We start from the raw sequence: 23495 nt of genomic DNA, 5'->3' as shown, positions 1-23495 counted from the left end.
ATACCCGATAACGACACCTATCCCCCAACCCTATACCAGAAAAAAACATGAATTCAATGTTATATAATAGTGGCATTAGTCAAAGCTGTTTGTTTAAACCTTCGCTGATATCTCTTTGCACAGATTGGGGATGATCTTGGGATAGTCTACACCCAGCCTCTGCCCATCAGAAGGGATAAAGTGAATTACCATCTCACACATCCAATGTAAAACAGCTTGATCTACTATCAAAACCATCCATTTCACGACGCAAAGATTAAAAGATGTGCAGTTTGATGAATAATCCTCACTCTGCATATGTCTTGGCCTCAATTACTGAATTGTGGGGGCATCCTCTTTCTGTCAAATCCTGTCGTTTAGGTCCTCCACGTGGAATACTAACTGTGGTGCTTGAATAACAATATGGAGCGACATACATGTGGTTATGAGAAACGTTATTTGTATAGGCCTATAGTGGGGCACATGGAAATTTCAATGGAAGGGGAAATGACCAATAAACTGGCCTGAGTGGTTTTGTTGGTTTTACGGGTGAATATTACACTTGATAGCTCCTGAGTTGTGATCCCTGGAGTTAATTTCTGAACCTAATGGTTCCTTTGTTTACCGCCTCTTTTAATCCTAAACATTGCTCTGCGTCAAAAATCTGGCATGATGTAAATGTGATCATAGCAAACTATCGATGATGACTATTATTGAACCAACCAGCAAATTGCAGTGTGTTTTTATATTTCATGAATCAAATATCATTTTAAAGGGTTTAATTGCTTTGTATAGCACTTGCTGAAATGAAAACAACAGGAGAACCTCACCGATGATGAAACTCTCCATCGTCCTTTTTTGTTCTTCGTGTATACTTTTTTAATCGACGACAAATCTCATCATGTGGCACTCATGTGACCCTGTGACCTTTGGTAATAATAAGTGAGCTGTGATGATAGTGCCTCTCACTAATTAGACGAGTACTCGTCGAGAAGAGGAGTGCACCAATCAATGATATTCCCAACGCGCAGCGCTCCAACATTTGTATTACCGCTCACGCTCAACTTCATTCCCAAGTAACCTTTAATTACTGTGTGCTTTTCCCCGTCAACAGTATTAATTAGCAACCTTTTCGCCATCCTCTGACATAATGGGTCCAATCAGAGAAGCGTTCGGATTCAGAAGACATGCGCCGGGCATGCTGATAAAAGTCTTCCCCCTCCGGTGCCCTTGGAGAATGCTCCGTGTTTAATTGGAATCTAATCTGATGGCAGGAGTCATTAGTGAGGAGGCTACTGGTGGGGTGAGTTGTAGCGTCTCATGTGGGTAACGTGGCTTGTGTCGCCATGAGGTCAATACTTTGATAGGAAGTTTGAACATGAAGTAGGGCTAAGCGCAATGCAGATTTAACAACCAATAAAGCTGATAAACTGCGACTAAGAGGTTTGAAAAGCGGGTGATCCAGCTCTAAGTGTAGCTTATGGTAGCAAGCTATTATATTGGTTTAGGCTGAAGCCTTTGCACTCTTCGGTCGAAAAGCATCTTAATGTAGCCTTGGTTTAAAGGAGCCCAATGTGTATAACACCAAAGTGGGGAAGCTTCTTACCATCATAGACAACATGGCTTTCATTTTCACAACAAAGTAGGTGGACCCTACTGCAGCACTACAGTCAGGGCCAGGCCAGGTCCTGTGAGGCACTCTAGTGATGAACAGGTGAGATTTAGCTTGGTAACTGGAGCTTCTCTGCCCAGAAACCCAACCACGCCTATACTACTCAGGAGATTATAATTCATGGATGGGTTCTGGTCAATTGCGTTGATGGGACAAAGAGCTAATCCACAAAAAAAAACGGTCAACACAAGGGTACATTTGAAAAACAAAAGCCGATACCAATTTAATGCTTGGGTTTCACTTTGCTTTTTACATTTTCCGGAGTCAAAACACAAACTTCTAGACTACAACAAAATGTAATTCAATATTTACGTTATTATTTTATTTCCATATGTACACAGCAATATCGGACAGATTTACCATCATTCTCTCAAAAGAGTCATGTCGGATGTTTGTCATTATATTCTTAATGTCACCTTTATACCAAAGATATATTTTAAGAGCTGTACAAGCAATTCCGTCAACACAGACCAAAATGAGATGATAGAATGTGGACCGACTGGACAATCCTCCGTCGTCTGGTATAACAAACATGAACTGAAACCACATTTTTCGCGTGATAAGCACAGCTGTGGATATATACACACGCACGACCAGCCGCGCCCAGCACTAGAGTCCGTGGACTCCAAGCAACACGACTCGTCAAAAGTCGTCAACAAAAAAGAAAAAAAAAAAAGTGCACTGTTCTTTCACAAGAAAACCCCACGTTGTGCTAAAGGACGCCCTGCGGTGATGCCGTTCCCCTCAGTGATCTAGAACGGGGGTCAGTGGACCTAGCCGTGGTCCTCACACCTGTGGAGAGCAGTCCGGTCCTTCAGCACCCACCCACCCACCCCCCCACCACCCCCCCCGGCCCCCTTCCAATCTCTAGGGACCTTGGGTGTCCTTCGCTGGGCTCAAGGGTCTCTGGGGCTCTCCTCGGGGGCGGGGGCCGGCCTCTCGTCCTGGCCCTCCGGAGGTGCCCTGTCGCAGGAGGCCGACCCCAGCACCTTGGCGCTGTGCTCTTGGGCCTTGGCCCTGAGTGCGGCGATGCTGTTCTCTCTCAGCTCCTCCTTGGAGATGGGGGAGCGCTCGCTCTCCGGGGGGCGCTTGTCCTCGCCGTCGCTGCCGTCGGCCCGCTGAGCCAGAGCCATGGCGGCGGCGGCGGCGGCGGGGGTGGTGGGGATGGGGGTGAGGGCGGGCTGCTGGGGTGGTCCGGTTTGAGGCCCGACGGCGGGGGCACCACGGCCTCCATGGACTTCTTGTGCATCCCTGCAAAGAATTGCGGGTATTCGATTTAGAATAGCGTCGGCAGAGCGGAAAGCCGTCTTGGACTGCAAATAAGCAAACAAAAAGATGGCTCCGCTTTAGAACAGGGATTTAAGGCTGAGTTTAAGGACAGCAGGGGGAAGTGTTTGTGTGTACACCCCAGCTTGATCCCTCCGCTCAACTACCTCAGCTGGACGTCTGGTACCGCCATTGCTAAGAGCAAGCAAAGGTTGATCAGTAAAGTCACAACTTTTCTCTGTTTTGGGACCTCAGTGGTGGAACGAGCTCCCTGCCGATGTCAGGATCGCAGAGTCGCTCACCAGCTTCCGCAAAAGACTCAAAACTCACCTGTTCAGAGTTCACCTCGACCCTGCGTAGCTACCCAACCCCTTCCGGCCACCATTGTATGTTGTACATCCTGGCCCTTAATGTACGCACTTATTGTACGCACTTAATCTACATTGCGCTTACTCATAGTACTTAATTGTGTAGCATCTGCAGTAGCTGATATCACTGCTGTACGCGGGGAATGGGTTAGCCCAGCGATTGTAAGTACTTGCACTTAGTTCTATGAATATCTTTACTGTACCGACAGCAATATATTGTTTCACTTCTTATGACAAATGTACTTATTTTAAGTTGCTTTGGATAAGCGTATGCTAAATGCCCTAAATGTAAATCTAAATGTAAATGGGATGCACCGGTACCCAGGTTGAGGTGTTGGTTTCAGGTTAAACTGGCTATCCTTTTCAAAGTGATAAATAAAAGTGTGTTTCAATATGATGTTTAATGTACTTAATTTTGTTGTCATGACACGACCAGTGTTGAACTGCACCGTTAGATGAACGGTAGGGATTTTGGCAGATTCATAAAAGTGGGCAGACTCTGCAGTGGAAAAAGTAGCAGGGAGCAGAGAACTGGTTTGGTCATGGGCACGGTTGCAGCCTAGGAAGAGCGAGATGCTGAGGATGTCAGAACTCGGGGGGGGGGGGGGGGATCTGGACCCAGCACTCATAAACGCATGAAACATACATTAACGTCAAAATAACAATAACTCAAAACCAAACCGAGTCGGCCATGAACAGAGCAAACTACTGGAGCCAGAGACACGCTGAGCAGAACTGCGGGCCTCACCGAGCAGCCAGGGGGCGCAGGACTCCATGACGCCGTCCTTGGCCGACTTGAGGATGGACTCGGGGAGGGGGATGGAGTGGCGCACCATGGCCCCGTACAGGCCGTACTCCGCCATGACGCTGCTGCGGCCCCAGCACTTCTCCCGCTTCCTCCACTTGGCCCTGCGGTTCTGGAACCACACCTGGGGACCGGGGGGTGGAGGTGGGGGGGTACACGTTAGAGGAAGGGTTCTAAGGTAGACCATTGCCATCGCTATGACGACAACAGGTGTAACCAGGACCGTAGCCAGGGTTTGAAAATAGTGAGGTCGGGGGGAAGGGGTCCGATCGATTTGACAACAGTTGCTACCGTAGAGGTCCGGCGGGGGGGGGGGGGGGGGGATGAAGAAGGTCACTCCCCTGGAAGGACCTAAGGTTCACAGCTAGACCAACGCCATCGCTATGACAACAGGTGGAAGCTACAAGGCTTAGGAACTGCAAACCGTGAAAAACAAAACTTTGGTGTCTTCTTCAAGAGACCGGGCAGGTTTTGAGTGCACTGTGTCTGCTCTATGTGGGAGGGGAGGTCTTTAAGGTAACGAGGTAGCGTCTGTCCGCTGTGGAGGAGCTGAGAGGGCCGATAGAGACGGAGGGAAGCTCCACTCAGTCACAGCCCCCACGGCTGAGCAGAGTGCAGCGATCTGTCAGCTCAGAGAGAGGCCAAATTGATTTCATAGCACAACACAGTGCTCCTAAATAGTCTACTTAGCCACCTCTGATGGCTTTGTGAAGAGTGGAGATGAGAGGAGACAGCAGGGTGGAGGGGGGGGAAGGGGGGGGGGGTAGCTGGAAGAATCTAGAAGGGGGGGTCGATGGGGTGGGGGGGTTATTAAATTGAAAATGATCAAAAGAGCTTTTTTTTCCAAGTGGTTTTCTGGTTATTCTGATGATAACCATCATTTCATACAGAATACTTTTTCATGAGAAATTGCTTCTCGGGCCCTCAAAGGAAGCGTGCGTGGATCCGCGGGAAGAAGAAGCGACCCGAGGGCACGACGAGGCTGATTGAAAAATAAGTTAATTTCAGGCCCAATCGATGGCGGGCAGGCGGGCAAATATCACGGGAAATTAAAGCGGCGGGACTCAGGGGAGCGGCGCTATTGACCCGTGCTAATAAATTCAATGTAGTTATTTCATTTGAACTCCCTGCATCTCCAGCCAGCCCCCCCCACCCCCCCCCCCCCCCCCCCCCCCCCCCCCCCCCCCCCCCCCCCCCCCCCCCCCCCCCCCCCCCCCCCCCCCCACACACACACACACACGCGCACACACACACACACACACACACACACACACGTGGCACACTGCTCCCCGTCTGATTTAACTAATTACTCTCAATGAGAAAATTGGGTGTTAATTTTATTTAGAATTGAAATAGGCTGTCACCTTATTTATTTATTTATTTATTCCATTATTATTTATTCGCGTCTAGGAGCCGTAATGAGAAGGAAAATTAAAAGGCGCCATGAGGGGCCAGATGGATAGCGCAGGTCACGACGCAATCTTCTTCCAGCCTTTGATCGCGTGATTAGGTCGTTAGTGCGCTTCCGCGGGAACAAATTGTTTCACATCCAACCGCCTGATGAGAGATGATCTGCTCTGGCGAGGACGCTGCTGGTGGAGGAGGGGGAAATGGAGGAGGACGCTGCTCGTGGAGGAGGAGGAGGAGGAGGAGGAGGAGGAGGAGGGGGAGGGGAGGAGGAGGGGGAGGGGGAGGAGGAGGACGCTGCTGGTGGAGGAGGACGAGGAGGAGGGGGGGGGGGGCATCTTTGTTCCGACAGAGAGGAGCGTCGCTGATCGATTTACGGTGGGGCCCCTGGCCTGGCCCTCATACATTAGCAGGCTGTGGGCTATCGAGTGTGTGAGTGGGCGCCCTGTCTTCTGCTGACAGCAGACCGTGTTTTCTAGTGGAGCCTTGAGAGACTCACTGCACACGTCCACTCCTACAGCTTCATTTTTATTCGGAATCCCTATTTGGATATTGAGAATAAAATGATGTTGAGTCTCTTGGGTGAAATAAACAAATAAATAAATGAAGGGTAATATGACTACACGAAGCCCCCGCTTCATGGAATTTCCCCACCCGTTTTACTATCAAATAATGGAAGAACCTTTCCCAGTAAAAGAAATGAACAGATGATTCTGCTGCGAGTGAACAGAACCATTAAGTGTTCTGAAGAACTGTTAATAAGCCTTTTTTTTCTCCACGTAGGAAACCTCAAAGAGACAATAATCTGAAGACAGTTCAAAACAGCAGCATAATGGTGAAACTAAACGTGCAGAACGCAGTTATGACCCAAATACAAAAAAACTGAATAAACACTGAATAAACCAAAAACCGAGCTGTGGTTTGTATCTTTAAATCGAAATATAACAGAGCCATCTTCACAGCAGTCCTTCACAGTAGATGATATTTATTCATGGTCTGGGGTTCCTACCTGTATCCTGTCCTCAGGGAGCTCTGTCTTCATGGCCAGCATCTCCCGGGCGTAAACATCAGGGTAGTGGGCTTCATTGAAGGCCTTCTCCAGCTCCTCCAGCTGGTACGAGGTGAATATGGTCCTGGTGAGTGAGAAGGATTATCAGAGGGATAAATAACAACGAAATGACAACTAATAATGTGATATTCATTTATAAATAATCGAGCATTATTGATACAATAATATTTTAAAGATCGGCATGTCTTCTTTGATCAAATAATTAATCCCATTCGTTATAGGATATTAGGTATATGCTAATAGGCTTATAATAGTTAAAGGCTTTTGTTAAGCATAATAACAACAATAAGGACACTAAACTAGGCTGAGAGCCTCATATAGAAAAGCGATTCTTTAAACGGAACGCAGCTTGAAGCCTCAGAAAAACTATTTAGGCGAATATAAACCTCCAATCAACAACATTAATACTCATCAATATTTCGATAGAATATCAACCAATCATTGCAATAGCCTATAGGGCAATCATGAACTGATACAAACATGGAAATAGAATAAATATTTGTTAACAGACTAGCAGATTAATAAACAGGATTAAATAATATAATGCTGACCGGTGCCGTCTTTTCTTGCGTTTCTTGCTCTGATTTATGGAAGACTTGGAGATCTTTCGTTCATTGGAAGAGAAATCCTCCGAATCTGGTCGAACAACAGCGAACACAACAAGAGGTTAATATTATAGCCTGCTATTAAATTATTTAGACTTAATTCCGATAGCTTTTCTTTTTATTCACAGATAAGCAGCATCACATTTAAAATTACATGCTTAATGAGGGAAATTGCTTGTAATTGTAATTATTAGCCTAATAATGTAGCTATATGTCTACAATATTTATGATATATAAATATTAGAAAAGGACAACATAAAACTGGACTGATGTGACCTAGGCCTGTTCAGGTTCACCAACACTAATCACTAATAGGCCTTCACTAACCTTAATTCAATTAAATCATAGGGTACAATTATAAAAAATCAACAATAATATTAACAATAATATAGCCTCATAATAATCATACATTCTTTATTATTTGTAGATATAATTGTATATATTTCTCCTTTATATGCCCTGTAAATAACGGAAGTAACCACAGGCTAATATAAATAGCTCCATACAGGCTCTGTGTTCAGAATCCAGAGGTTTGAACAGACGAGAGACTGAAAAGACGTGTGGGTTTACCTGAGCTGGCAGTGGACTGGCCCACGTCCAGCCGTCCCAGTGATCTATGGTGGGGTTGCAGGTGAACGTTTTGTGCGTCCGACAGCACTTCCAGAAACGCAGGCTGGCTGTAGAAGGACGGGATCCCGCCGGGCCCGAGTAGTCCCATCCCGACGCCCACGGCGGCCGGGCCCAGCATGGACCGAGCAGCCAGCAGATGCGCACCGGGCGGCAGAGCCTGCAGCGGGCTGCCGGGGGGCACGGAGGGCTCCTTATTCAGCCCCAGTATCTCATGGATCCCGAAGCCCGTGCATTTCGGAGGGTGCGTGGCGGTGCTCTTCAACAGATGCCCGTTCACGGCTCCTCCGTTTCCGCCCAGTGACATTTTGGATGGGTTGAAAGTTTCCGACAGCAAGGCGCCTTGCTTCCCCGTCATTTAGTCTCTGTGTTTGGGTGATATTTGCCCGTTTCGTGTGGATGGTAGTCCCCAGTGCATGATCCACTGTGCAACGCGGCACTAAAGCTTTTAGAAAACGGTCCTTTTATCCAACAGGTCCATCCCGAAAGGAGTCAGGACTCAGCAGCCAATCAGCTGCAAGGAAGCTGTTGAGGATTCCTGTGGATCATGGATGCGTTTATACGCCCTCTCGGATCTGGAGCTGGTTCCTCAACAACATAAACCACACGGACCAGGGCGCACAGAGAGGAATATGACACACACAACAAGCTATAGTCTACGTTTGTTGAGCATTTTAAGATGAAGAACTAGCGAACATTTTGATGCCACAAAATCCAAGGTAGCGAAAGATTATTTTGCATGAAGATAATCAAAAAAAAATCTTTTCAGCTTCCAGAAATAAACAAGCATGATTTTTCTAATTAACAGATCAATGGAGACCTAGCTATGTCGAATGTTTCACACACATAGACGGGCTGTTGTTTCCAGATGCTGAGCAGAAGCATCACACGCGCCATCAAAGGGCCGTCGGAGCGACAGCTGGACGCGAAGATATAATCCCACCACAGCAGATTAAATCACACCGTTTCCTCAGAGAAATTAAAACCCTAATATGGGCCAGTGCTTGATCTAAAAATAGAGAAACGGGGGATTTTTCAGCAACATCATAACACAAACCCCGATCGGGCCTCTTATTGACGGCTGGATGGGCCGGCAGCTAATTTATGTCCGAAATAATTGGATTGACAATATGATGGGGAATAAATCCTAATTGGCCGCTTGGACTAAATTTATTATGTGTAAGTCACATTTACCTATTACTTTTACTCCGTTTTTGCATTCTGAAACTTTTCTTTAATTTTGTGTGGGGTCAAGCGAGGAAAACGTGTCCTAATTGCCAATTTCATAATAGTTTTTTATAAAACATCGAAAGCGATTGCATTTTTTTTTGTGGTGTTTCGTTCAATCAGGGGTTTAGGTTGGAGGGCGGCCGGCATAGAGACATAAACCATATCTCCCAACTCTCTCACCATATGAAGCCCACGCCTGTTCTCTAAATCGAGCGAGCAGCTGTCACTCAACGGAGAAAGGACAATTTTAGAGCAGAATTCGAAGTAAATTAAATCTAGAAGCCCTATAAGGCCTGCTATATGAAATCATCTTAAATGATCTAGAATGATCGTGAATAAAACGGATTAATGATTGCCTGTTGCTGTCTGCTTTCAGGCCTTTGAATGGGCCTCATTAATAGCTGACCATCTAAACATCACAGACTTCTTTAATATTCAAGCTGAGGCATCACCAGTTATCAATTCCGACCCGTTGTTGCTGCTCCTACAAATGACGAAGTCTTCCGAATATTCACGACGAAGAGGAAGAGAAACGAGCGCCCTTATACAGCCGAAGCCATGTCAGAAGAGAGAATTAAGGAATCAAGTCTCTGATTAAGAGGGATCAATCATTACAGTGAACCAGTTGAAACTAATTAAGGCCAATTAGTTAAGAAAAAAAATGCATTAATGAAGAAATCAATGTTGTTAGAATATGCTAATGACCCATCAGCCTACTGGGATCACAGCATTTATTCATACCGGACGTGACGGAGTGCAGATGACCTGTCAATTACAGAGGTGACCGCGCGCGCACTTCATTAACGCTATTGTTGCAATCATTATTTTTTGTTTGCTTGTTTGTTGCAACACTCTTCGCCTTTCCGTCCACATTTTAATGATGCATCTTCTCCCCGTATTAAAATGCAAGCTTCCTGATTTGCATGCAAAAGACAGGAAGCCCAATAAGGGCCCTAGATTAAGGGAAGGTTTAGTTCAGTCATTCATGTGGATTGGGTTTCCCAATCAAAGACCTGCAGGATCTGACGGCTGCAGATTAAACAGCAAACAGCTGTTGGACATTTTTGGTTTACTTCCTCCGAATATCCGCTTGTATTACCCCATGTAACATTATAGGCATCATGGGCAGAAAAAAGCTCTCTCTACTTCTTTTAAATCGCACTCTTTGGCATAAATCTAAATGCTAGCCTGCATATTGTGAATATTAAAACATAATTTAAACACATTCTTAAAAACACTTTACAAATCCAGTGTCGAAAACGCTGGTCATATATCACGCATATCGTAATGACAGTTTCCCACTGGCCTTCAGCCATCAGCGGTTTAGTAAGAAGGTCCGACAAGAGAACCATAGAACCGGTCTCACCGTGGAACCAGTGACCAATCATTGACAATAGAACCAGACCAGTGACCATATATCCATAGAACCAGTGTCCATACAATCAAATAAGCATAGAACCAGCGAACGTAGAAGCATAGAACCAGTGACCAGCATAGAACCAGTGGCCATAGAAGCATAGCGCATTCCTGCAGGGTGTCATAAAGGATAACGGCAACAAACAAACCACGCCCCCTTCAGTGAACGTCGCGGGTTCTCCTTTAGTCCTGATTGGATAATGTTGACGGCTATGGGTGGTAATGAATATGTTAGGAACTTTCACTTTCCTGGAAGGTCAGGCGGGATAACAGGCTTTCGGTGAACGAGAAACACAACTACACATTAACCCCCCCCCCCCCTGCAGAATCCTATATGCTTCAGCTCACATATGCAATCCTGATGATAACGAGTTACCCTGTCCTCCCCGTACCGCCGGTGATTTTTACTTTTGCCTTGTTTTTTTTGGCTTTCAGACCGGACATTGGGGGGCACTGGATGATTCAGCACTGAGCCGAGCATCGCATCCTCCCTCCCGCCTGGAGGACAACGTGATGACGGCACACATCTTCAGCCGAATCAGGGGGAAAACACAAAGCACAGCTCGAAGCACTGCTAAGGAGGTGATGCTCCACCATCACCATCGCTCCCCACCCCCCGAATCCACCTCTCATCCAGCCACCTGGTTCAATCCCGAGTTTGCAAGCTGTAGTTTTCTCGTGGCTCTTCCACTGTGTCGTGTTTGGAAGCTGCACATCGGCATTGCTTAATTAGGCGTGCGGTTGATTAATTAGCGCTAATTGACAGCTAATTTAAAGCTTTAGGGCGCATTCGATTGAGCTTACCCACACGGTGAGGTTAGATCAGCAAACGCACATTTCTTTTAGATAGAAGACCCCGCCCCCACCACACACGCGCGCGCACACGTACACATGCGCATACGCTTCAAGGGGAACAACCTGTTCCTTGGATAATCTATTTGGGAGTACCGGGGGCCATGGGATTGGAGGCAGGCAGCAGTGCGCTCCGCTGCACCATATTGAGGATGTCAGGTCACTTAGTGTGTCAAGGCTCTGCTGCGGCTGATCAATGCGCCACAGTCGATATCAACACGTGTCCGATGGTGAACCTAATCGCCGTCTTATCGGGTGCCCCGGCTGAATCATGACAGGTTAAAGGTCACCTTCAAATCCTGTGTTAAGTGTTATTCACACCCTGCCACTGAAAGCCACCAACACTTTATAATAACTCACAAAGAAGGTGGGCATTTTCTGTACCGTCACGTTCACATGCCGGCACATCACTGTTGATCCTACATAAAGGCTGCCGATCCCTACTTTAATTCTAATAATCCAAATTGCTGCGCGGTAGGCCTAAGCAGGGGCTGTTCGAGAGTGGCTGGAGCCGGGGGGGGGCCCGGGGCGCCCCGTGTCCGTGTGAATGGGGCTGAGCTGGGCACGAGGAGGGGCTTATTACTGGTCCGGGCACCAGCGTCGCTGGTGGAGAGTGAGTGGCCAGAGACCCTGCAACATCTCCAACAGAAAACAGTCAGAGGCATTGTCTTACCTAATTATGACCCGTGGAGGCCTGTTTGTTTCCCGTCGCCATGCCTGTCTGGTTCCCTTCTCTGCATGGGCGCCAGCACCCGGAAACCTGGAAGGGTGCTAATTAGAAAAGAAACGGCCCTAGTAATTATGTCAACTCTTGTTAACGACCATGACCATGACCATAAGCAATATTATTTTTACGTAATGTTTTGTGTCGGGAACCCGATTTGCAATGCTCATTAAATGTGGGGAAATAAGAGGGGGAGTGTGGGGGCACCCCGCATGGCCCAAGATGGAGGACAGCTGCACACTGTGGAATGGCGGTGGCAAGTTACAGCCCTGAATAAATGCCAAGCACTCTCGGAACTGTTTCGCTGGATGTAGTTTCAATCTCGTTCAGTGTGGTTGAAAACGGCGTTCAAAAAGTAAACACAAACGAAGATTCTGTTCATTGTCAAACTTTATTATACAACATTTCAGCAATCTCAAAATTCTAAACCAAGTTTTTTAAAATAGAAATATGAATAAATAGGGAACGTACATCCGGGGATTGGGAAAGTGTACTGCAAATATTCAAGTCCGCTGCATTGATGATAAGTAGAGGAAAAATATCCCAACCAAAGTGAGCTCCCCTGGAGGAAATGTTGCTGCCCCCCAGTGGTTGGGGGTGATTCCAACTGTTTGGGGGCGTTGTTGTTTGTCTCAGTCTCCTAGAGGAACCGAATCAGGACCGCCTTCCTCCAACCTGTCTCAGTTGTCGTTGATGACATTAAACAATTGGTCCAATCGTTACTTCTTCGGCCTCTCAAGGATGTTGAGGAACTTCCCTCTGGTCATTTCCCTGGCTAGAGAGAAAAGAGAAACAAGGTTAGTCTACCTTAGAAGTAACCCTGGAAGACGCTCCACTTTAAACAAGATGGATGAAAATAGGTTCAATACCAAAACATGGCTTTAATTAATCCTTCCCTTCAAGTATAGAAGGCTAAAGACTTGTAGTTTATTAGTGTTTGAGATAGCAAACTAAAGGTCAGCGTAAGCTATTTAGGCGGTCATTAATCAGTAGTACACATTTTAATAGTTACACTTCATGTCTATTCATTGTGCCTATGAAATTGAAACAACTGAAGCGATATATAAACAAATAATTAGTATAAATATTCGCAATTTAGAGTCTTGTTTATGAAAACCCTCTACAAAATGGCCCATAATGGTCGATTATGAGTTTCTATGCTTTTGTAACAAGAGGAAGTTGGATGGCAAAATGAACAGAAACTGCAAAAGTATCCACAAAACACAAAAGAAAACAAGACAAAAGACAATGCACAACAAATCATGTGATATCTACAAGACTGCAAATTAACTGAATAGTGTTCTGAGATTGACAGCCCGTTTTCAACATTGGCCTATATACTGTAGTCGTGTTTTCTGCTGAAAACTATTTCTCCTTTGGTATGACTAGCCTGGGAAACCAGGCTAGTCGAAAGCAAATCATATGAGAACAGGCCCCTTTTCGTGGATACGGATGAATTCCGACACTACACAAATACGTGATTGGGTTCCGATATGGGAAGAGGAACTGTTAGAGTGATTGAAAAGGTGCTGTAAAAGGCATCAGCACTGTTCTTTAGCAATGCAAAGCATGTATTTAATTTCTGTGCAGCGTCAAAGCAGGAGGTAATTTCGACAAACATCTGTTCATTTTGGACATGGAAAACAAAATAAGACACACACCGTCTACCAAAGTAAATGGCTTGGTGATCGCGGTGTGTGCACTGACATACGACTACACAGCCATTGTATGCGTGTTTGTGTGTGCATGTGTGTGCTTGCATGTGTGCATGTATACAAGTTACAATACATCCTGTACAAAGATACGATTAAACATTTGGGCCCCCTCCCAAACCCACTCAATGTCCCTTAGGGGAAAATGGGATATTACACAAGAAACGGAGACCTTCATATCATATCATCGTGACATGAATACACTGTATACAATTTGAAAACCGCAAACACTTCATCATTATTGCTGGTGTTTAAGTGGGATTTAGCTAAATAGCTATGAGGGGTCTCTCCGGTGTCTCTATGAGCCCTGGAGGGGAAGCATCCACGCGGAGATGCTGCTTTGTTCACCAGAAACCCATCAACGGTGTAAGTAGCTTCAAACAGGAAACAATCTCAGCTAAAACCAAAACAAGCCCATTCCAGTGACACCAGAATAGCTTGAATTTGGTCCAACACTGAAGAACGCAGGACAATATTGGACAACTGAGTCAAAGCATAGAGCCTTGCGTACAGACAGTTGGTATGCGGCCTTCAAGGAGAAGGTGATCAGGACCAGAGCAGAGTGGAACACCCAGGAGCTGATGAGCTGCAAAAGTACTGGTGGGTGAGAAGACCCCCCTCTCCCCCCACCACGGGCGGCTAATGAAAAAGCTGGGGCGATAAGTCATTTAGATGAGTTACCAGGTGGGGAAGGATAATGGTGGTGTCTGGGCGTGGGGATGGGGATGGGGGGACGGGGACGGACCATGCCACCTTGAGGTGTCCATCATCAGGTTAAACATGATGCTAATTGGAATAGGATGGATTCATTCTGCGCCGCGCTGTCTCTTCAAATAACCCCAAACAAACCCCCGGCAGACAGACAGGAGAGCTCGGTTTACAGTGGGGCCAGTGGAATCAGGGGGGCCAAGCCATTAAATTGGGCTGACCCCGGAGACTAGGAGTGAGCTGATGTCATCTTCCGATAAGGGGAGGAGGTGTGCAGGAGGAGAAAGTGCCGGCGTTCCCTCCCAGGCGTCTCCGCGCACCTCCTCCCATCTTCTCTGATGAGGCCAAACTGTTAAAAAGCAGGGAATCAGCCATGGCCGTGCCAGCCCCCCATCCCCCCACAGCGGGCCCCCCGGAGACCCCTCACACCACATAGCCGCTCATTAATTAGAGTTGAGTTCAGGCGGGCCCGGCTCAGGCAGAAACTCATACCATTTATTTGATCCGGTTAAAGACCCCATCAAACGGAAATCAGCACTCAATTTATGATGTGCAGCTCGCCTCTGATCAAAAATAAAAAAAAGGTGCTCATCTCGTAGGATAGACCTTTGGACGTTCAGTGTTCAAGTGAGGGAGCGCTAATAAAATATTCAATAGAGAATTGCTGCTGGATCAACCTGGAAATGGGCTGGGCGAATAACATTACAACTATGAATTCTGTTTAATAAGCCATCGTTTATATGGGAGATATTCTGAGACAACGTAACGTTTTGGAGGACGGCCGTTTCCAAAAGTCAACGAGCAGAGGTTTGGTTTTTAGTAGTAGGATTCTTTCACAACGGATGTAAATGGTTGGGGTTGTTTTGTAAAGAACCTGGTTTTAGGAGACGAGAACATAGAGACGGTGGACCGTGTCTACTAAGTAGACACCTGACAACTCTGGGTTGATGACCAGACCGTTTTTTTTTTTTGTTTTTTTTCCCATATGGTCATATATCAAGTATTCAAACCCCTTAAAAGACATTGGATTTTCTGAATTGCAAATCATGTATCAACAGTAATTTATTTTTCATTTATACTTTTTGAAGGGAACAGCCTTTTTTTTGGTTTTGTTGTTAGTTTGTTTCTGAGATAATCTGCACAAAGCAGTGGTTTGAAGCAAAATATAAAAAATAGAAACAGGATACCAGGAAGCAAGATAGCAAAAGGATACCAGGAACCCAGATAGAACAGGGAACCAGGGTAGAACCACGGCACCAGGAATCAAGATAGAACCAGGAATCAAGATAGAACCAGGTCGGAACCAAGATAGAACCGGAATCAAGATAGAAGCAGGGCACCAGGAACCAAGATAGCACCAGGACACCAGGAGCCATGTTAAAACCAGGACACCGGAACCCAAGATATGACCAAGATACCAGAACCCAAGATAGCACCACAAAACTCTCCTTACATTAACTTGTCTCTCTCACACACACACGCAAACACACACACTTTGTCAAAGGCCGGGTGAGATCAATAGTGATTAGGGGGACGAGGAGATTTGTTTAGTTGATTAGAAAGGTCAATTACTAATTTTGCACTAAGTTAATCAGCAACTTGTTACAGCTGCCATCCATACCAAATGACACCTTATGGATTCTGGGGGCTGGCGACTTCTCCTCCTGTTGATTTGTTCTGCTCGAATTATCATTTAGTGCCCCACTATTCTGACATTTTACCAGAGCCAGGCGTGTCAACATTAGACAAACAAATACGAGAAAAATCATTGGAGGGCGCTAAAACAAAGCGGCCCGTCAATTAATAATATGAACCTCTTATACGCATTGACGCATTCCTGTGCTTTCTGCATGCTTACTTTTTCCATTCTTTCATGAGATAAGAGTTGGAAATGAACAGATGCAGAGCTAGGTCATGGTCTGGATGGAACGGGCCAGGAGGCTAATGGTATGCTATAGTATGAGAGCTTATGTTGTCTGGGGGCCCGTGGTGTCTGAGGCCAGTAATCCTCTCCCTGTAGATCTGGGTCTGGGTCCCAGGTACCTACAATACCCACTGCGGATTGACCTATATCCGGCAGGAACCCATACACACACAAACACTAAATATAGCCCAGTGTTTTTGCCAGCCCTGTATAAAACCCAGAGGCAGCAGGGAGCTGCTGGCTGATGAGTCACTAATGTTGTTGATGTGCAATGCCCCACGGTCAGAAAGGACCAGTCTCATTTTGTGCAAATCCCATGAGGCCTGCATGCATATGCATGGAGGAAACGCGTCTGTGTAACATCTTACTCTCCTCTCGTTGGCCGTGAGTGATCTGGGTGTCATGTCACCGCCCACTCTCCCCCATACAAACCCCCCCCCCCCTCCACACACACTTGGATTCCCACGTGAATATCACGAGTAATCATCACTAAACCCCCCCCCCCCCCCCGACCTCCAGAGACAGATGACCACCTGGGTTAACTGGAGTCTTGGACCCCAGCCCTGCTTGCACCAATTCACTTTCATTAAGAGTCCGGGGGACTTATCTGACCCCGCTGCCCATCGCAGAGGGCCACTCGGGCCATTACGGCCTGTAAGCTTTATTTAATGGATTTAACATCCACTCCCCCCCCTCCACCCCCGCTGGGGAAGGATAGGGAGACCTGACACACAGCCACACACACATGGTTGACACAGAAACAATCTCACACTCACACACACACACACACACACAGGCCCCTCCTCCGTTTTCAGACACTACCGCCTTCTGCAACACATACACCTGACGCTCATGTTTGTGTTCAAAATTCAATTACCCACTTATTGATACTTCACAGGGATATTTAAGATGCAGACACGAGCTGTGATTTCCCAGGGGAGCCATGGTTCCTCTTTATGTCCCAACTGATAGGGGCCCTCCCCCTCTCTCTCCCCCTCCCCCCTTCCACCGCTGCAATGCATCCTTGCCTGGCTGACGCTCTCTCTCTCACACACACACTCACACACACACACACACACACACACGTACGCATGCACGCACACACGGGCACAAACAAACACATCTGCACCTCTCCGCCCCTGCCCAGCCTATATGGCTGTTCAAGAGGTGTCCTTATTAATAGGCAATCAGTCAAAATTCATTCATTAAAAAGCCTAAAAGGTTTTACACCCGCGCTATGATTAGCTGGGAAAGAAAATCCAATGAATTCCTAATGCCTTTATGGAAATGAGGTGTCATTTCCGATCTGATCAGGGAGGTGTCAGGCAGGCGGAGCTGAGCAAGGTGTGTGTCTGTGTGGGTCTGTGTGTAGGCGCCGCCTGCAGCCTCGCCTTTCTCTCTCTCCTCTACAAGGCGGTGACACTGATTCTGCCCCAGATAGGGATGGACGCCAGCAGCTACAGCCTGCCGTGTTGTCCGTGAGCTTCTGTTGCAATACGTTTGAAAACCACCCTCTATACAACCACACTGATTTGAACCCCTGTTATCAAGGTCCAAACAAAGGAGGACGCGTGCAGTGCAACGCAAACAGGTAGCATTTGGACCAGACTTCCTCCGTTTCACATGCCCTGCGTTTGAGGGGTGCCTGCGGGACCATCCGTTGTTGACCTCTCGTCTCCAATCAAAACACCAGCTACTACGTCCTGCATCCTTTACGTCAAGCCTGTGATTTACACACACAAGCGTACCTCCATCACTTTCCCCTCACACCCACTTCAGGTACCACCTTCAGAGAGACGGGGGGGGAAGAGAGAGAGAGAGAGAGAGAGAGAGAGAGAGAGAGAGAGAGAGAGAGAGAGAGAGAGAGAGACGCCCCGACCGACGCCACCGCTCATCCATCTCCTCCATCAGCCCTTAAAGAAGCTGCGAAGGGGACAGGGGAAGGTGGAGTTTTGAGGTAGAGGAAGAGGCGATGGGGAAGGTTATCCATGAGGGGGGGGGGGTCGGTGTGGCAGATCCCCCTCACCCCTCTACCTCTCCCTGCTCCTCATTCAGCGGGCTGTCAGTGCAGGTACTTCATAACCACCCGCCCCGCGGTCAGCCCGCCCTGATGGATTGATGGAGGCACATTAGCACCAGTGGAGCTCACTGAATGCAATCATATTCAGCAGCGCGCGTGCTCCCTAATAGGCCTGTGATTGATCCTGGGGCGGGGCGCTGTATGCGGGATGGGTGGGGGGGGGGGGGATGAGGCGGTGCACGCGGGCCCATTAGGAGCTGTCAGGGTAGCCGGGTGACCTTCAGTTTCACCTTGGGAGGAGAGGCGCCATCGATACCTGGTATCAGTGGGGATGACTGAGGGGCTGCGCTGAGTGGCTGGGCCAGAGACAACAGGTTGGCCCCGTACAGGAAGGATTTACTGCGTCCAGCTGTGGTGTGTGGAGCTGCCACTGCCAGGGTGGTAAGGCAGTGTCATAACACTGCCTTCCACTACACAGGCCTTTCATCACGTAGGTCCTGTACACTGCACTGGGCTAGGTTGGTATACGGGGGACTTTGTTTCATGCTTTGGAACAACCAGAGGTCTGTGATTAATGGGGTATGTTAGGGAAAGTCTTGCTGTATATTTGTGTTGTGCCATTTCTTCGCGTGTCAATTCCTTTTTTCTCCATTTTAATTATATTTTCTTGACTGAAGTGAAGCGGGAGTTTGCGAAACTTGCAAAGATATATACATGCAAGAAAGGAGTCCAACGATTTGTACAGGACTACATCACCACGATTAATAAAGGAGCCTGTGTGTACGAGGTGATGGCGCGCTGTCAAGCCCTGCCGTTCGACCATTCAGCAGATGTCCCAAGGTGAAACCGATCCACGGCGAATGGTATTCAAGACAGGTTTATGACGGACGCTGCTTGCAGCCAATTACAACGTCCCCGTCTCCCGGTGTACACCTGAAAGCCTTGGGACCGGCTCCTCCTTTGTGGACAAGCATCTGTGGCTGGTGTGCGTTGCCCCATCGCTCACAGGTGGTTAAGAGAGAAGCCCAGCAGCCTTGAGTCCACAAGTGTGACAGAGCGGCGGTGCTCGCTCTGCGGTGTGTTTGCGGTGTTAACAGCGGCCCCTCTGCCTGAGGCCTGGTGCCGGGCTCCCGGGGGAACACTCAGCTTTCAATTACCTCCAATAACAGCGCTTATCAGGAGCCCTGCTTCTCCCTGGGGGATCAGGGGGGGCCTGATGCCCACACTCAGTGGCCCACGACAGGGGCATTCATCACGGGGCGGGGCAGCAGCTGGGGCCCGGGGAAGAGGCACGCGTCGGGGGGGAGGGTGTGAGGGCCTTTGGGACAGGACAGCAGCAGCGCCACATGTCCTAAATCGTGGCGGGTGTGTGAAGTGGGTTGGTAATGGGAAGCGGTCCCTGGAGATTAAGGATGCATCCGATTTAACTAACACACCCTCAGGGGTGCATGTGTGAAGAGCACTGTGTGTGTGTGTGCGTGTGTGTGTGTGTGTGTGTGTGAAGTCGTCCACAAAAAAGAGCCTGCGTCAGCAGTACCCACATGGATGGCAGGACGCATTACATATAATTTCTTTAGCTAGTTTGACTTTTCTTCATTCATTCTCCGCCATTGATTCGGTCCACGACTCCTTGAGGGTGAGAGTAGAGGGCAGGGGGCAGGGGGCAAGCCTGCGAGGCCGGGATGGGACTGTTTACACGGGCTGATTGTGCCGGGCTCCCATTAAGCGGCACTATCTTTAATGGCCCGCGCGTGGAAGGAGGAGGGCAGTAAATCCTGCCCCGGCCCGGGCCCCTCTGCGCCGCTGCTCCCCGGCGCCGACTCGTTTACGGCCGGGGGGAAACTGAGGAGCGCACAAACGTGATGAAAAAGTAGCTGAGATTTACAAGGCCGCCCCAGACAGGCGGGAAAAGGAGAAAATTAAACCGGAGAGCATTAAACAGGCACCCATTACGAGGGGGACGCTTGGAGACCAATAATAACCGGCATTGCGTGCCGTCAGCCCGGGCTACGCGACATGATTGCAAAAAACCCTGCATTCCTCCCCGAGTGACAGCTAACGTCTTAATGGCGCCGGGTGACTCGGTGCTCAGGGCTTGTTGCCACCAGAGAGACCAGACCAAGAAGCTTTAATCAAATCTAAATAAGTCATTAGGTGAAGACCGGGAGAGACTCCTGTTAGTGAGACAATTGGTCTATTTGGGTTGTTATATAATGGAACACAGGTCAATCATGCATCTTCTGTAAGATCTGTCGACTCAGACAGGTAACTGTCAGTCAGACCGGGAACACGATATTAAATCGAGTGTAATAAACTAATATAGGATTTGGTTACTCCTAAATTACGTCTACATTATTGCACCGCTCATATCTCTGCATTAAACAACTCTATTAAATAGATGATACAACAACCCTGCCCCATAATTTGATGGCTGGCTTGAATAATTACATAAACTTTTGATTAATGCATCGGTCCTTTTTTGTAATTAATTTACAAATATAATGACAAATTATATTTGGCCTAATCCGCCTATGAAATAGCCTGCTTTAATCATCCTACCTTTATGCATTTTTTGAAATTGCTAGGGCTAATCGCAAAGTAAACTGTAAAGTGGGTGGCTCCCTGGTCACCTGTTCACCGTCTTTAACCAGATCAAGATGAACACGCCTTGAAGTACACAAGAAGAGTGTATTGCGGAAGATACATGCTAGGACATGTCATGTTAAGACCTTCTTGTTACTTCTACTAACTTTTAACTGTAAATGTTGTGTTTATTCTAGAGAACGTCAAAGATAAACAGTAAGTAAACACTTCCTTTTTTGTATGCGTTTTTCATTGCTGAACTAGTAAGCACACATTTTCTCTTTTAAGAGCACTTAGCTTCATCTCTCTAATCCACACTCTCCGCATGGATTAGGACAATGGAGCCACCAGGCAGTGGATTAAATGTGAGATTTTGCGTTTGGCCCCTTGCTGCCATGCTCCCGTCACTACTTTGAAAAGACTGCCCTAGATACATGTCATCACAACATGCTGAGTGGAAGTCTATTCTTGGACTGTGTTTTGAGCAAATACCAAGCAATCCTTTCATTATGGCACAACGCAAAATCATACTATTTCACAGGTAGTTTTCAGGTGAACATATGTAAGTCACCTTGTCAGAGGTGTGGAGATGTTATTCTAACATGAGAGTTTGCAGTTAAATAACATTGTGATGGTGCATATTGTGCAAGTGGCACCACCTAGTGTTCAATTGAAGCACTAAGTCCTGGTGTGTTATGTTTTTGTGTTTACTTACACTCCTCTAGGCCCAGCTGATAGGCGAGGTTCTGTAGCCCTTTCACTTTTTCCATGAGGTTTGCGGTGGTGAGACTACCCAGCTCTACAAGTAAATAACCAGACAGGACAAAAGTTTTGCCAAAATAAACCACAGAAAACAGTCAACTAAAAGTAGGTTAACCGACTAGATTTTCCTTTTTTTAAACCGTTTTTCAATGGCTATTTGCTGTTTTTAATGCATACATGCGCGTACCTTTTAACATGTCAATGTCGTCATTCTCCAGCTCCGCCATCCACTTAGGGGGAGAGTCAGTGATGGGCTGCAGAGGGAGAGAAGAGCCTCAGTACACGTGCCGACTCATCCTCTGAACATATGACACAACATATGCTAACATTCCTTGGCAATCTCAATCAGGTAAAAATTAAGTAGGTACCAAGCTAGTAAACATACGTTTTTACAAGATGCGGCGAATTCTGCAACTCCGGGCACTGCAAAATGAAGCATAGAGTCAGTCTTCAGCAGAGCTCCGGACAAAATAAGTGGTTGAAAAAGCAGCACAGCGGGTTCAACTCACACTGCTCTGGCCAGAGGTCTGGTGAGGCTCGGTCCAGCTTCTCAAAGCTCAGCAGAGACGACTCAAAGTCATCACCTGATGGGGAAAATTTCATCAACATCATTTCTACAGATGCTCTCAAGTAGCAGATAATGTATGATTTGCAGACTTCTATGCAAAACAACAGAATTAAATTAGTTTTGTTTCTCAACCACATTTCATTAAGAAATTAGAAGAAAGAAAACAGCTGAAATGCTCCGACCTAAAAGTGACATAGATTTATGTTATACATAGTCTCTGCTGTTGTACAATGGAAGCAGCAGGGCATGGAGGAAGTTCCCTTATCCCTGCTACTTCATAAGACCTCAATAAAAATGACTTACAATGGATCACATTCATGCTTATATCCTTCCTGTTGAGCTTTGATATAGAATATTTTGCTCCACTTCAACCTAACAACATAAGGCTTCGTGTTGGCAAAAACATCCTGACACCACACCATAATATATCAGATTTCATTAACATTCCAGACACCAAAGTGTGTACTGCCTTCACTGAAATGAGCCTGCTCGACACAACACGGTGATTTAGTGTGTGGAGCACATCATTTAAGGTAAGGCCAGCTCCCTCGACATAAGGAGGTCCTCTTTAAGAGAGGAACAGAGGAACATAAAAGACAAGCTGTGTTCAATGTTTTCTTCCTTAGAGTAACAAAACAGACAAGCTTCACTTAAAGTGACCTTCTTATGTCGAAGGAGCTGGCCATAACTGAAATGATGAGACGTGAACGTTAGCAGCGTATGCATACGACACAGAGGACCTCTGTCTCGTCTCCATAAACTGGGAAACGTCAACGTTACACAAAAACACTGGCTGGTGTAGGCTTTAGCCAACGTAAAAAACCACCCTACGGTGCTAAATTATTCCAGTAACCTCCCTCGTTTATCACCCCACACTGAGTAGTTAAGTAGTTGTGAAATTCGTCAACATATTGTCACCACAAAAGGGTCAAAATGTAATTTTATACACAACATCGCAGGGTAAGGAATTAGAATTTACCTCCATTTGGCGACGCCATCTTCACTACTAACATGTGACATATTCCAACCAATAGCAGCAGCCTTCCCGGTCATTCACGTGTAGCGTAGTCATTTGAATAGTTGGCGCTAGATGGCAGACATGTGTCTCTGTGGAACAAAACAAGAATCCCTTCACCACCAATAACGATTAATATTTGTAATTTATCATAATCCTGGTAGTTTAATAAGAATCAGAGAA

General features: G+C 46.9%; 2 protein-coding genes across 2 annotated transcripts; both read right to left on the bottom strand.

Moving 5' to 3' along the window:
• Positions 1-2500: 2500 nt before the first annotated feature.
• vsx2 (visual system homeobox 2) lies at positions 2501-10731 on the bottom strand. Its single transcript, XM_030357534.1, is given in 6 exon segments — positions 2501-2802; positions 2805-2902; positions 4034-4214; positions 6507-6630; positions 7118-7202; positions 7742-10731. Coding segments are annotated over 6 exon segments (1158 nt in total). The 5' UTR covers positions 8157-10731; the 3' UTR covers positions 2501-2547.
• A 1661-nt stretch (positions 10732-12392) lies between these two features.
• On the bottom strand, positions 12393-23375 carry lin52 (lin-52 DREAM MuvB core complex component). The gene is made up of 6 exons (XM_030357155.1): positions 23277-23375; positions 22239-22313; positions 22115-22152; positions 21917-21983; positions 21683-21766; positions 12393-12795 (listed from the first exon to the last, which is right to left on the bottom strand). The coding sequence occupies exons 1-6, from the start codon at positions 23308-23310 to the stop codon at positions 12740-12742; spliced, it is 354 nt and encodes a 117-aa protein (XP_030213015.1). The 5' UTR covers positions 23311-23375; the 3' UTR covers positions 12393-12739.
• Positions 23376-23495: the final 120 nt, after the last annotated feature.

This window comes from Gadus morhua, chromosome 5 (genome assembly GCF_902167405.1).
Source record: "Gadus morhua chromosome 5, gadMor3.0, whole genome shotgun sequence".
Classification (NCBI taxonomy): domain Eukaryota; kingdom Metazoa; phylum Chordata; class Actinopteri; order Gadiformes; family Gadidae; genus Gadus; species Gadus morhua.
Note: the sequence above shows the minus strand (reverse complement) of the source record. Positions and strands in the feature narration are given on the sequence as shown.

Excerpts from the sequence above, each read along its gene's own strand:
- lin52 (XM_030357155.1), bottom strand. The coding sequence starts at position 23,310 with ATGTTAGTAGTGAAGATGGCGTCGCCAAATGGAG. Across the intron at positions 21,984-22,114 it reads TCGCCGCATCTTGTAAAAAC|CCCATCACTGACTCTCCCCC; the intron begins GTATGTTTACTA and ends CTCCCTCTGCAG. Across the intron at positions 12,796-21,682 it reads TCAGCTGGGCCTAGAGGAGT|CCAGGGAAATGACCAGAGGG; the intron begins GTAAGTAAACAC and ends TTTTCTCTCTAG.